General features: G+C 39.4%; 1 protein-coding gene across 1 annotated transcript in view; it reads left to right on the top strand.

The window, feature by feature from the left end:
• Window positions 1–13,152, top strand: part of HMCN1 (hemicentin 1) — a 392,649-nt gene that overhangs the window by 211,790 nt on the left and 167,707 nt on the right. The window contains exons 20-25 of the mRNA XM_054587651.1: window positions 1,971–2,083; window positions 3,809–3,968; window positions 4,569–4,737; window positions 8,782–8,909; window positions 10,339–10,611; window positions 12,983–13,078. Of these exons, the coding sequence (XP_054443626.1) occupies window positions 1,971–2,083; window positions 3,809–3,968; window positions 4,569–4,737; window positions 8,782–8,909; window positions 10,339–10,611; window positions 12,983–13,078 (939 nt within the window). The remainder of the gene's footprint in view (window positions 1–1,970; window positions 2,084–3,808; window positions 3,969–4,568; window positions 4,738–8,781; window positions 8,910–10,338; window positions 10,612–12,982; window positions 13,079–13,152) is intronic.

Here is a 13,152-nt window from a genome sequence, read left to right as displayed (position 1 = left end):
CCATCTTTTTCCATTCGTGACTAACAGTTGCCAACATTTTACATCTCAACAAATAAATGACAACTTCGTAGTTTAAGGAATTGTCATAACTTTTTTTGTATATTCCCTTTAAGGACTTTGCAACATTGTCTTTTTTTTAAAAATTATGGAATTACACAATAGTTCTGTGTACAGAGATGAAAGTAGCACAGAACATTTATTTTTAGTAGTTAATTCAGTCCTTTTTTTCAGGATGTGAATTGGAAAATCCAGTAATTTCCTAATTTTGCTTGGTCTTTTGAAATTTTCAGTGTATGCAGACCATGTTCTTTTAAAATGATCATCTTTTTAAAAAAATTTGATTTAATTATTTACTTACATTTGACATTCAATATTATATTAATTTCAGGTGTGTAGCATAGTGGTTAGACATTTATGGACCATCAGTTTTTTAAGATACCTGCTTCTCATTGTAAATAGCCTCTTCCACCTGTCTCATTCTTACACCAATTTCCACCTATATCATATGAGATATTCTTGAAGGAATATTATTTTGAAGAAATGCTAATGTAACACTAAATCAGCTATGGTCTAAATGAATATATATAAGTGCAAATTAAAATGACAACTAAACCATTTACTTGTCATGTTGATTTACATAGATTGACAATCTGGAAAGAAACAGCTCTTCCATACTCAAAATGACATCAGATGTAAAAACTGTTGCTGAAATTTGCTACTTCCTTTTTAGCTGTCAAACTCAATAAGCACTTAACAATAGGACTTATTCCATGTTGCCACAAAGTGACAGCATAGTTGAACGTTGACTAATCCATGATGACTCTGGACATTACATTTTTTGCTTTAGAGGATAACCTGACATTCCTGCTTAAGACTAAGGATTGGCTGCCAATTCTTTAGGAATAAATTATATGAAGGATAAAGCCAGCCTTAGGAAAATATGATCAAGGAACAAAGCTAATCTAAGCTTTCCAAAGAAATTTGTGCACTGAAGTCTTCAGTGTCTCTGGTTCTGATAAGCTTCTTCTCCAGGGTAGCTGTGATGATTCTAGAGAAATTTGACTTAAAGGCAAGAGACACGGTGAGTGCTTGAGTTCTAGTATCATCTTTCCAGGGGATGGAGCATAAACGCCTGGTGTTATTGGGCCTTTATTGCGTTCCTTGCACTATGTCAGGAACTTGCGTGTATAGAAGCTTCTTTAATCAAAGTCATTATTTTGAGAACATTGAGTATTGATCATTTTTATAGGCAAGTTGGTTATGATTACTTGAGAAATGCACGTTATGGAATAATAAACATTCTTCCTTTTTCTTTTGCTTCCACTTAATATAACGTTAGTTCTCCAGTTGCTTTCTAATGTCAAAAGATGCGTTATGCTTCTTAGTGAAAAATATTGACTTACAATCCTTTATTTTAGCCTTTTCACTGTAAACTCCTAAGGCCTTTCAAGTTTTACAGTGGAATTCCTTTTAAGAAGATAAATCCTTTTCTGCAGGTTAAATTCAGTAGTTCACTAAGCGATTCGTGTGTACAGACAGATATCTGACGTGTAGTGGTTCAACAGCCCGTTTCAGGCTGGATGTGGGCTTTTGCCGTCTCGCTGCGACCTGATGGGTAATGCACAATGATGAGAGATAGGTGTCCAGCGGGTAACTCTTAGGGTGTCCATCGATCTTGAGTTTCCATGGAAAACTTGGTTTTCTTCACTCCTCTCTCATTTGTGTTAGTGAAGTCAAGTTATTACTCGTAATTTATTACTTGATTTAAATTTTTATTAAATTCTTCAGATCATAACTATCATTATTTGTTTTGTGTATTATATTCCCATACAAATTACCCTACCTTTCTAGAAACTAGAAAATGTCAGGCCTTCACTATTCAGCAGACCCTAAAAATGTTCACCTAAAAAACACATAGGGCTGAATGGAAGGCCAGATGCTCAGATTCCGAATATCACTTCCTTTTTCAGTTCTGCCGACCATTCAGCATGGACAGCAGATACTCAGTACAATTGAAGGCATCCCAGTAACTTTACCCTGCAAAGCAAGTGGAATCCCCAAACCATCTATCACCTGGTCCAAGGTAAATGGCACATCGAGTGACGTGTGTTAATGTTACGTTTTCTAATTTTATTCAAAGTGTCGTTAATCATGCATGGAACTTGTGACTGTACCATAAAGCCTTATGAAAAAAGGAAAATCCAGGCATTCATACCACTTGGAAGGGACTTTAAAATGTCCTTAGTGTAGTCACCTACCTGATGCTTGAATAGTATTAACAACACAATAGGGACCACTCATATGCAGGGACATACTCTGCATGGCCTGGAACTTTCTAAGCACCTTCTCTGTGGTAACAGGTCTCTTTTTACCCCTTGCCACACCCCCAAAGCCCTTTTGTTTTCAGACATCTCTGTGGATGGCTCCGTGCTCTCTGCCAGAGACACAGCTCATGCAGGTGCCTGCCTCTCTGTGTTTGGACTCAGGGCTTCGTCCAAAGCCCCACAGGCCACTCGTCCTGCTAAGAGGTGTCCAGGATGTGCGGGGGGACTAACTTCTGTCTGGGGCAGGTGTCCTGCAGAATCACTTTGCTGCTCATTCACCAAAAGAGTCCTTCTGAGGTGCCTTTCCAGTTTCTCGGAGGGTCCCCCGCACATGGAAGCTTATGAGCCCAGCCACAGCAGGCAGTGGAGCAGTGAAACCCTGATTATCTGTCCTTCCTTCTGTGGCTCACTTGCACCCCTTGCCCCCATCGTTCAAGCCTCCTAATCTTTGTCCCAGACCCTGCTCTTTCAGGAAGGCGCACTAAGATCCACCTACGATCCCATCGATTCCCTCTTTATATCCCTGTCATGAAGTTGTACTGCTTTTACTTGTGTTCTTGCAATGAGGAAGAACCCATTTCCTGAGAAAGTCCTTTCCATCTTTGAACAACAATGAAGATGGCATATATTCTGTAAATTAACTTTAGTCTGGCAAATATAAAGTAATATGAAGGGATGGCATAATAATAAAGTATGGCATTTGTATAATTACTGCAGCAACCAAAGTATTTTGTCATATCATCTAATGTTATACATCTAAAAAAAGCTCAAATATAGAAAAGTTGGTGTTGACCTCAGGAAAAAACAAACAAACAAAAAAACCCTTGAGATTTCTGCATCTAGATGCAAACATACAACAGAGAGGCTGAACCCCAAACTGCACAGAGTCTGGTACCGGGTAGACGTTTGGGGCATTTTAGGAAATACGTAAAAAAAAATCTTTGCAAGCTGGCCCTGTGCTGTGATCAAACCTAGACGTTCGGAGTTTGGGCCCCAGAGCCTGGCTGCTGGGGGTCTAGGACCAGCCCTACAGCTGACTGCTGACTGACTCTCTGACCTCCACACTGCCCCCTAGCGTTTAGGCTTTCATCAGTAAAATGAGGGTTGTGGTAGTTCCTACTCATAAGATTGTGGTGTTGAAATTGTTAATTTATGAGAAATGCTCAGAACAGTGCCTGCCTTAGCATCGGCGCTGTCCCATTCATTACTAAGCATTATGTCTCCATCTTTTAGTAACTCCGGAATGAAGGAGGCATACTCCGGTATGAAGAATTATTACCTTTGCCTTATTTGTTTAATCTTTCTTATCAATAGCTTTCTTCAAGTCAGCATTTCTTTTTTAATCTCGTATTTTCCCCTTGGAGATTTTGTTCTTCCTCTTCCAGACATTAAGTCACTCTTTATTATCTTAAAACAAAACAAAACAAAACAAACAAACAAAAAAAACCACACACGCACACTTTGCACTTGGTCGTGTTTTGCAGAAAGGCGAGCTGATTCCCACCAGCAGCGCTAAGTTTTCTGCGGGGGCTGATGGGAGTCTGTACGTGGTGTCCCCTGGAGGTGAGGAGAGTGGCGAGTACGTCTGCACCGCCACCAATGCCGCCGGCTACGCCAAAAGGAAGGTGCAGCTGACTGTCTACGGTGAGACCTTGAGGGATGTTTTTGCTTTCCCACTGCCCCGGGCCAAAACTCACAGTCCTCTCCCAAATAATGTTACCAAAGGCTATCCCGCTACAGTGAACTGTTCTCCCAGGTTTGTATTTTTTACTGCCAACCAACATCTCCTCTATTTAGCTTCAGATTTAAAGGGAGAGTAATTGTGTATGTAGCCTTTTGGGAAAATTTTATGGTTTTGTCCCAAGGAGTTTGCTCCTTGTACCCAGCTCTCTTGAGAACCACCAGTTTGTTAACCTCCCAGTGAAGCCAAAACTCAGCTGTGCCTTGGTGACTGCTCTGCCTTGGTGACTGCTCTGCCTTTGAGGGTTCCTTTTATGGATGTCACACCCTGAAAGGACATCTCAGCCGACCTCTTCACTGTGTGATTGAGTTAAAGCTTGGTAGTCATTTTCCTTTCAGCTCGGACAATCAGTGTATGTACTGGAAATTTTAGATATGCCCTCAAATCTTGGAATAAGAAGCATATTTTTGTAAATTATTTAAGAATATTTGTAGACCTCCTTTTATTGTAAATTAAATGTTTTCAAAGGACTAGTTCCCTTCCAAAACATGTGTTTATTTCAGTAAGGCCCAGAGTGTTTGGAGATCAAAGAGGACTGTCACAGGATAAGCCTGTGGAGATCTCCGTCCTTGCGGGGGAAGAGGTGACCCTTCCGTGTGAAGTGAAGAGCTCTCCCCCACCCATAATTACCTGGGCCAAAGAAAACCAGCTCATCTCGCCATTCTCTCCAAGGTAAGGGGGCGGGGGGTGCTTGAATGTAACACAGGGTAATGGTCTCTCAGAACAGAGGGTTGGACCTATTCGGGTTGTCAAAGGTTTCAAACAGTAACTTACTTTTAAGGTGATTTACATGTACAGTTGAATCTATTAAAAATATACATATCCTCTAAGTCATTCTTTGATAGAAATGCTAATACCCAGCTTTGACATAATTTTCCACTGGTGCTTCATACAAGGTGGTTATTAAAATGGAGCATATTTGTACAGAGATTCGTGTTAGCACAAAACGCGTTTTACACATAAAATCCCATTAATCCCACAGGAGAATAAAGCACGATAGATACGCAGATGTCTAGGATTTGACTTTTCATTAAATGGTTTTGTAAAAATCTTGTTGATTAAGCCCTTGTACAAATAAAGACCCACTGAGACAATACGTTTGATAAGCTAAGTGACATGGAAATCATTTAGATGGCCAGGGCCTTTAAGAGCACACGCTTTGCCCTAGCCAGGTGGCTCAGTTGTTTGGAGGCTCAATCTGTACACCAAAAGGTTGCAGGTTCAATCCCTGGTCAAGGCACACACCTAGGCTGCGGGTCCGTTCCCCATCCAGGAGGGGAGGGGAGGGAACCTGTGGGCGTTTCTCTCACATGGATGTTTCTCTCTCTCTCCCTTCCTTTCTCTCTAAAAGCAATAACCATATCCTCAGGTGAGGATTTTAAAAAAAAAAAAAAAAGAGCACAAACTTTGTTACCGTGCAGGTATGACTTTATTTATTTATTTTTTTGCTTCAGATACTTTTAATTTTTTTTTATATTTTTATTTATTTTTAGATTTGTTTTTATTGTATTTTCCCCATTCCCGTTTACCCCTCTTCTATCCCCGCTCCCCTGCCCTCGCCACACTATTGTCCATGCCCACGACCCCTTTTTCCTTTTTGCTTGATCCTTCCGCCTCCTAACCCAGAGAAAGATAAGCACCATATGATCTCACTCATATGTGGAATCTAATAAACAAACTGAATCAACAAGCAAAACAGGCACAGATTCGCCGATAGAGAACAGGCTGACAGCTAGGGCTGGGGCTAGGAATGACTTTAAACTGACCTCTGCCGTTAAAGCTCGCCTGACACTTCGGCAGTGATTCTGATGGATTTCTCTTCGTTTCAGATTTCTTGTTTATAAAATGGTAATAATACTTACCTGAAGGATTATGTAAGATAATATATAGTCCACAAACTTTGTCTTTAATTCTCAAGAAATGATAGCAATTAGCATTTTAACTCAACATCATGCCAAAAGTTACTGGTGGAATAAGAATTACAGTCTCTAGCTATTGTCCATTAGACTTGTTGACGCATAGTAATGAGGCTATAAATTCACACTACTATTGTTTACCTACCACTGTTAACAAAAAAATGAACAAGAACTACTTTACATAATTTTACCGTGTCTTTGGAAAAATACTTGCTTTGAACATTTTTGAATAAAAGAAATGCCATATTGCAGATAAAGTTGAAGCTTCGTTGTTCTCCTCCACAATCTCTTTTCTCCCTTCCCACGGTAAACACTGCCACAGACTTGATTCGCATGCTATACATACATGGTATAGAAAGCACAGAGTGTTGTTTTCTGTGTTTTACATTTTGAGTATTTTCAATTTGCTGTTGTAACATATTATATATTATTATTCTGCTTGTTCTACGAAGTCAACATTACCCATTTTTATACATATAGATTTCATTTATTTATTTTAACTACCATATGCATATTCTACATTTTATATATGCACTTCCTTATTTTGGACATTTATGTTCTTGTTTGTTTTCTATTTCCTTCCTTTTTTACTTTATTCTTTTTGATTTACAAACAAGACTTTTCAGTGAATATTTTTTTTATATGTCTCTCTGGATACACATGCATGAGTTTCATTAAGACCTGTACCTAGAACTAAAATTTCTGGTCAGAAGGAATTCCTGTTTTCAGCTTTGTAGACATTTCTGAATTGCTCTGCAATGGGGCAGTACTGCTTAGCTCTTCCGCCAGCAGGACCTAGGTGTACCTGTTTCCACATTACACTCAGTGCATGAGCTGGCTGACTTAAATGTTTTTTTGCCAGTCAGATGGGTGTCTTGCAACTGTCGTAGTTTTCCTGTCATTGACTTTCGATGAGCCCAGAATGCCTTCACTTGTTTGTTGGCCATTTGTGTTATCTGAGAATTGCTTCTTTAAACATGTTGCATAGTTTTCCAGTGACTTGTCTTCTTCTTATTGACCACAGAAATTTGGTCTTTGTTCTTAATAACATTCCTTTGCTTATTGTTGAAATTATCTTCTCTCCATCCACCATGAGGCTTTAAGTTTGTTTATGTAGGGAGACTGGTTGTACAGAATTTAAAAGTTTTAATGTACCTCGAAGTATTAATCTGTTATTTTTAAGATTTGTACTTTATGAAGAAGATCATAAACATGGCCTCCAGTGCTTTATTCCAATATTTTAAGTGTTGTTTTTCGCATTTTGGACTCTGATTCATGTGACTTTTTATGTTGTGGAGTGTATTAGTTGGTGCTCCAGTTTCGTTTATGTAATTTCCCATGTGCAGAGCCAGTCACCCAACACCATTTTTGAATAGTCAGTACTTTCCTTGCTCTTTGTAATATCACCTCTGATATGGAGTATTACTTGTTGAGTTCTCATATATGCTTAATTCTTTTGAGGGGATCTCTGTCCTTTACTATTTATCCATTTGTCTGTTTTGGGACCAGTATCACACTTTATTTTTCTTAGCTTTATAAGAAATTTTGATGTTAAGTAGGTCTATTTGCCACCCCTCCCCCTAAAGCTATTTTAATGCAATGAATTTAATAACATTTTTATATGTAAATCTGGTTCACCCAACTACATTATTGTTCTATAGGGAGAATGTAGTCAATATATATTCAAGAATTACACATGTACTTTCTTTTGCTTTTATTTTAACACAAGTAAATTTTTATATGGCACTTTATAGAAGAGACAATGAAGTATTCAAAATACGAGGTCTGCCCAGAAAAAGTGCAGCCATTGTTAATAGAACGAGAACATTTCGTGTGACATCGATGTAACCTGGCAGCCAAGGAGAGTGGACTAGAATTTGCATGCATGACCAATGACAACTTCACTGTACTTGTCAGTTGGGGTGGTAGATGCTATTGAGTGAGCATGTGTACTGTGTGGCCATTGCATTCAAAATGACTGAACAGGTAGAACAACGAATCCCCGTCAAATTTTGTGTTAAACTTGAACATTCCTCCATGGAAACTATTCTGATGATTCAGAAGGCCACAGCTGTGGGAAGTGGGTGATTGGCAGCTTCATCACAACAACATGCGCACTCATGCATCACGTCTTGTGCAGAGGTTTTTGGCAAAACATCAAAACCAGGGGACTCAGCGCCCCTACAGCCCAGATTTGGTGTCCTGTGACTTCTGGCTTTTCCCAAAACTAAACTCACCTTTGAGAGGGAAGAGATTTCAGACCATTGATGAGATTCAGGGAAATATGACAGGGCAGCTTATAGCAATTGGGAGAACTGTGTGAGGTCCCCAGGTACCTACTTTGAAGGAGACTGAGGTATCATTGTCCTGTGTACAATGTTTCTTGTATCTTGTATCTTCTTCAATACGTGTCTCTATTTTTCATTGTACATGGCTGGACACTTTCTGGACAGGCCTAATGTCAAATTGACTAAAATATATATTTGCTTTGTATAGCTGCAACTTAATAAACCAGAGAGAGGTACAGTTTTTTTGTGAGGTTTTGTTTTGTTTTGTTTTGTTTTGATAATTTCAAACTGTTAAGTTAGAATTAAAAGACAAGGAAAACTGAATTTGTATTTATAAGAACTTCATACAGAATATACAAGATAATTATGAAATTAAACTGACTTGAATAAAGGTATATAAAGAGATGGGAAAACGGTTTCAAAAACTGCTTGTAGAGTAGTAATTCCAAAATGCAGAGGGCATATTTAAATTCTCATGTTCTATAGTCTACTCTGTGGTTTCTTTCTTTTAGGCACACCTTCCTCCCTTCTGGTTCAATGAAGATCACCGAGGCCCGCGTTTCAGACGGTGGGATGTATCTCTGCGTTGCCACAAACATTGCTGGGAATGTGACTCAGTCTGTTAAATTAAGTGTTCATGGTGAGTTTTGAAATGAAGGCATGGACATCTGTGTGCTGGCCACCAGGAAGTCCATATCCCAGTTTCTCTGATATAGTGTAATTAGAGAAAATTTTCTAAAATCTGAGATATGATTTTCCTTCATTTACTCTGAAAAGTTCATCTGCTACCCATGAGCAGCTTTCCCCTTATCTCTCAGATGAACAGTATTCAAATTTTGGACCTCAGTTTTACTAGATATTCACAGTGGCTTATGATTATTGTTGATACACAGTGATAAAAACTTGTTTAGATTGGCGGCTTTTTGTAGAAGTGAATGTGAGTTCTCAAGGAAGAATTTCATAGTATTTAAATGGTCATTTTCACTATTCAAAGAGCTCAGCAACTGAAAACATCCTGCTTCCTGGGATTTTTTAAGTACTTTGAAACTCTCTAGTTAGTTTGCTTTATTCCCTCAATTTATCATCGTCTGTCCAATTATCCATTCAACCAACACATGCTTAGTGAGTATATACACTAAATCGGACAATATTGACCTGATTTCATTCTCAGATTAATCACTACAATGATATCCCACTGACCATGGGATTTGAAATCTGATGAGAGTTCTCCATTTACCAGTCCTAGGGCACTAGGCATATTAGCTAACCTTTCCTATTTTTAGTTTTCTCTTTCGTAAAATGCTATCAAACCTACAAGATTGTTTTTAGTGACAACCTGTATAAATTTTGGTTAAATAGTAAGTTCAAAAGTAAGGGCAGATGAGTGGGGCTTTTGAGGGGTGTAACATATATAAATCCTAATTATATCGGTAGGAATTGATTTGATCCTAGAGCACATGGTGCATGTAAGAGGAGCCCAATAATACATGCCAGCGTTTTTATAAATTATCTCCTTTAAATTTCTAAAGGAAGATAGGTAAGGAAACATAATTGATACTTTGTCTTGATTTTCTTCTCTTAAGTTAGCAGAGGTTTTTATTACTGTCTTTTCTTACTGTCTGGCTAAAGCTTCCACAAAGAGACAAAAACTAAAAGTACATGGGGAGAAGTCTGTTCTGTTTTAGTCCCTTATATTACATAAATTATCTGGATTGTCTTTTAAGGGGATTTTTAAGCTATTTACAAGTTAAAGGAAACCTAACATTTTGAAATGCTTGCTCGTCCTCCAGTTTGGAACAACTAGTTTTATATTTATATGCCCCTCAGTCCTTTCTGTATACTGGTGTTAAAAGATTGTTTTGCCTGGATTATCAAACGAACAGGCCTCAGGGAATTGACTACCTTGCCCCAGATCACTAACTTGCCCTAAGAAGGCCGGAGTCTGGGTCCAAATGCTAAGACTGTTCCACTTTGACACATTGCCTCTTGGTAAGGAGCTCTCATTTAAAGTGAGAAAAGGAAAGAAATTTTTAAAAATTGGATTATTAATACTCAACTGCTGTTTCCAGTTTCTCCAAAGATACAGCGTGGCCCTAAACTCATGAAAGTCCAAGTTGGTCAAAGAGTGGACATTCCATGCAATGCTCAAGGGACGCCTCTTCCTGTGATCACCTGGTTTAAAGGTGGAAGCGCCGTGCTGGTCGATGGAGTGCAGCATGTCAGCCAGCCCGGGGGAACGTTAAGCATCAGCCAAGCCATGCTCTCAGATGCCGGCGTGTATACATGCGTTGCTGCTAACATAGCAGGCAGCGACGAAACGGAGATAACACTCCACGTCCAAGGTGATTTAGGGCATAGGAAGCTATATATGTGGTGGGGGTGGGGGAAAACCCTGGAGTCTATTTGAAATATATTAGTCTTGGATAATCTTGGATCACTTTCAGAAGATTTCTGTATAACTTTTAGGACTCTTCAGTTAACTTTGAAAGGAGAACCATTCCAGAAAGACATGAAACCATGCTATTATCAAATCTGCATCCATTTTTGTGTGTTTACCTTCGAAGATGAAATTGCCACGAACGATATAGATGATGCAATCAGTCCTAGATCGCTATCCCACCCACTGTCTTTGGTTTGGGAGAACTTGTGGGCAGAGGGAGGTAGAGAAGGATTTCGCCTCATAGTGATAGGGGTGTGCTCCATATCAATCCCTAGAAAAACTAGTTCCGTGATAGCTTTGTGTATAGGGTTTAAAGATCAATAATTATTCCTTCAAGCTCCTACCAGGTGTCTGTCATGTTTTAGGCGGTGAGAAGAAAGTAGCTACAAATCAAAGCACCTGCTTTTATGAACTTTTTACTGTGAGTAGGCAGAGAGCAAGAAAACAAATAAAAATATGGATTGTGAGAAGTGCTGGATGGAAAATTAATATAGGTTGATACTCTCAGCAATTGGCTACTTTAGATTGGATTGGCAGGTAAGACTCCTGTGCTAATGTTTAGGATGACCTGTTGTTGACTGTATGGAACCAGCCATGCAGAAATCAGGTGGAAAACATTCCAGGTCAGGGAGAATACCAGTGCCAAAGGCAAGAAGGAAAGATAAGTAGGTGTGGTACTTAGCATAGTACTTACTACTTTGTCCCTGGCACGTCACAGTTCTTTCTGGATGGGTGGCTAGGACATGGTTGGAGAGCTTCTTCAGTTCGTTCATCTACGTGGCACAGTTCGAATGCTTATGATTATGGTCTAATGAGAGAGATAAAATTATAAAATAACCTCATAATTCCAAACTGGTTAGTGGCATCATGAAATGGCAGGAATATTTCTATGAGTTTTTAACAGAAAGCTAAGTCAAAGAATCCTTGCTTAGGGTAGGGATATGCCAGTTGAGATTTGAAGAATGGATAAAAGTATGTTAGGTGGCGGGCAAGGGTGTGGTGGGGGATGGGGTGGGGAGAACCTTCCAGACAAAGAACATAAGATGTGAAAGGAGGGAATGTGGTATTTCAGATCCACAGGGGTAAATAAATAACTCAATCAATGAAAGCCAGATGGCTGCATTCCAGACTGAATGCTGATATGCCATAAAGCTGGACACATACTCATGAGCCAGGTTACCCAAGATCTAGGAACCCGGAATAAGGTATTTAGGCTTGGAGAGCATTGAAAAGACTTAGAGGCCTTTTACTGGGGCAGTGATGTGTCAGATTTAGATTTCAAAAGGTTGCTCTTTGTGGGGAGAATGGTTTAACAGAGAAGGTGAGAGGAAACACTGGACACTTGAAGTAGTTCAGGCAAAGATGATGGTGGTTGGACTAGGGAAGAATGGAATGGACTCAAAAAATAATTAGGAGAGGGAATCATAGATATGGGGGGGAAAGGGCGTGGAATGCCTCCCAATTTATTCCAGAAATGAATGGAGTGAGGCTGTTCAGAGATTTTGAAGTCACTGAGTATGCACTGAAAAAAGAACAGGTATGAAACTTTATCCTCCAGACATAATGAATAAAAGTAATTACTTCAATCAGGTAAGCCACACCATTGGACTTGTGGCTCAGAGAGAATATTCTGAGGGCTCTGTGGAATATGAATCCAAGGGGGCATGTGCTTGACGAAAGGACTCCAAATAAGAAGGCTATTGAAATAGTTCTTTATTTTAAATCTTATTAATTTTTTGAGTGAGAGAGTGAAAGAGAAAGAAAAACATTGATTTGTTGTTCCACTTATTTATGCATTCACTGATTGCTCCTTGTATGTGCCCCAACGAGGTATCCAACCTCCAACCTTAGTGTATCAGGACAATACCAAGCCAGGGCTCTGAAATAGTGCTTCAGGGCTTGAAATAAATAGTGGCCTTAAGGATAGCGGGGAAGATACAGATGTGTGGACAGGGATGGCAGTAAGTGAGTCACTGGATGTGGAAGTCAGCAGTAAGGGAGCAAGACATAAACACTGGATGGAGCATGATGCCTTAACTGAATGAATAAAGGAAACAGAACAGGATTGTAGGGAGCATTCAGTAATGAATGTTTGGGGACATTTGGACTTTTACATCCCCAGGTCACATCTAGGTAGACATGTCTGGCAGTTAGAAATACAAGTTGTATTTAAAGGGAGAATCAACTCCCCAATGTAGAGTGTCGACGATGCTCCAGGGGAGTTGGACATTGCCCGAGGAAAACCTGTACTAATGCATTTATTTTTCTAATAGAGCCACCTACACTGGAAGATCTAGAACCTCCATATAACACGCCATTCCAAGAAAGAGTGGCCAATCAGCGCATTGCTTTTCCATGTCCTGCAAAAGGTGTGTAATACTCAGACACATGGGCGTTGGCATAATGTTCCAGAATTCTACATTGAGCCCAAAACACCAGTTTA

Source organism: Pteronotus mesoamericanus, unplaced genomic scaffold, assembly GCF_021234165.1.
Source record: "Pteronotus mesoamericanus isolate MK-2021 breed Mesoamerican mustached bat unplaced genomic scaffold, CSHL_Meso_final scaffold_1186, whole genome shotgun sequence".
In the NCBI taxonomy this organism is placed as follows: domain Eukaryota; kingdom Metazoa; phylum Chordata; class Mammalia; order Chiroptera; family Mormoopidae; genus Pteronotus; species Pteronotus mesoamericanus.
The sequence above is the reverse complement of the archived record's forward strand: the minus strand, read 5'-3'. Positions and strand labels throughout refer to the sequence as shown.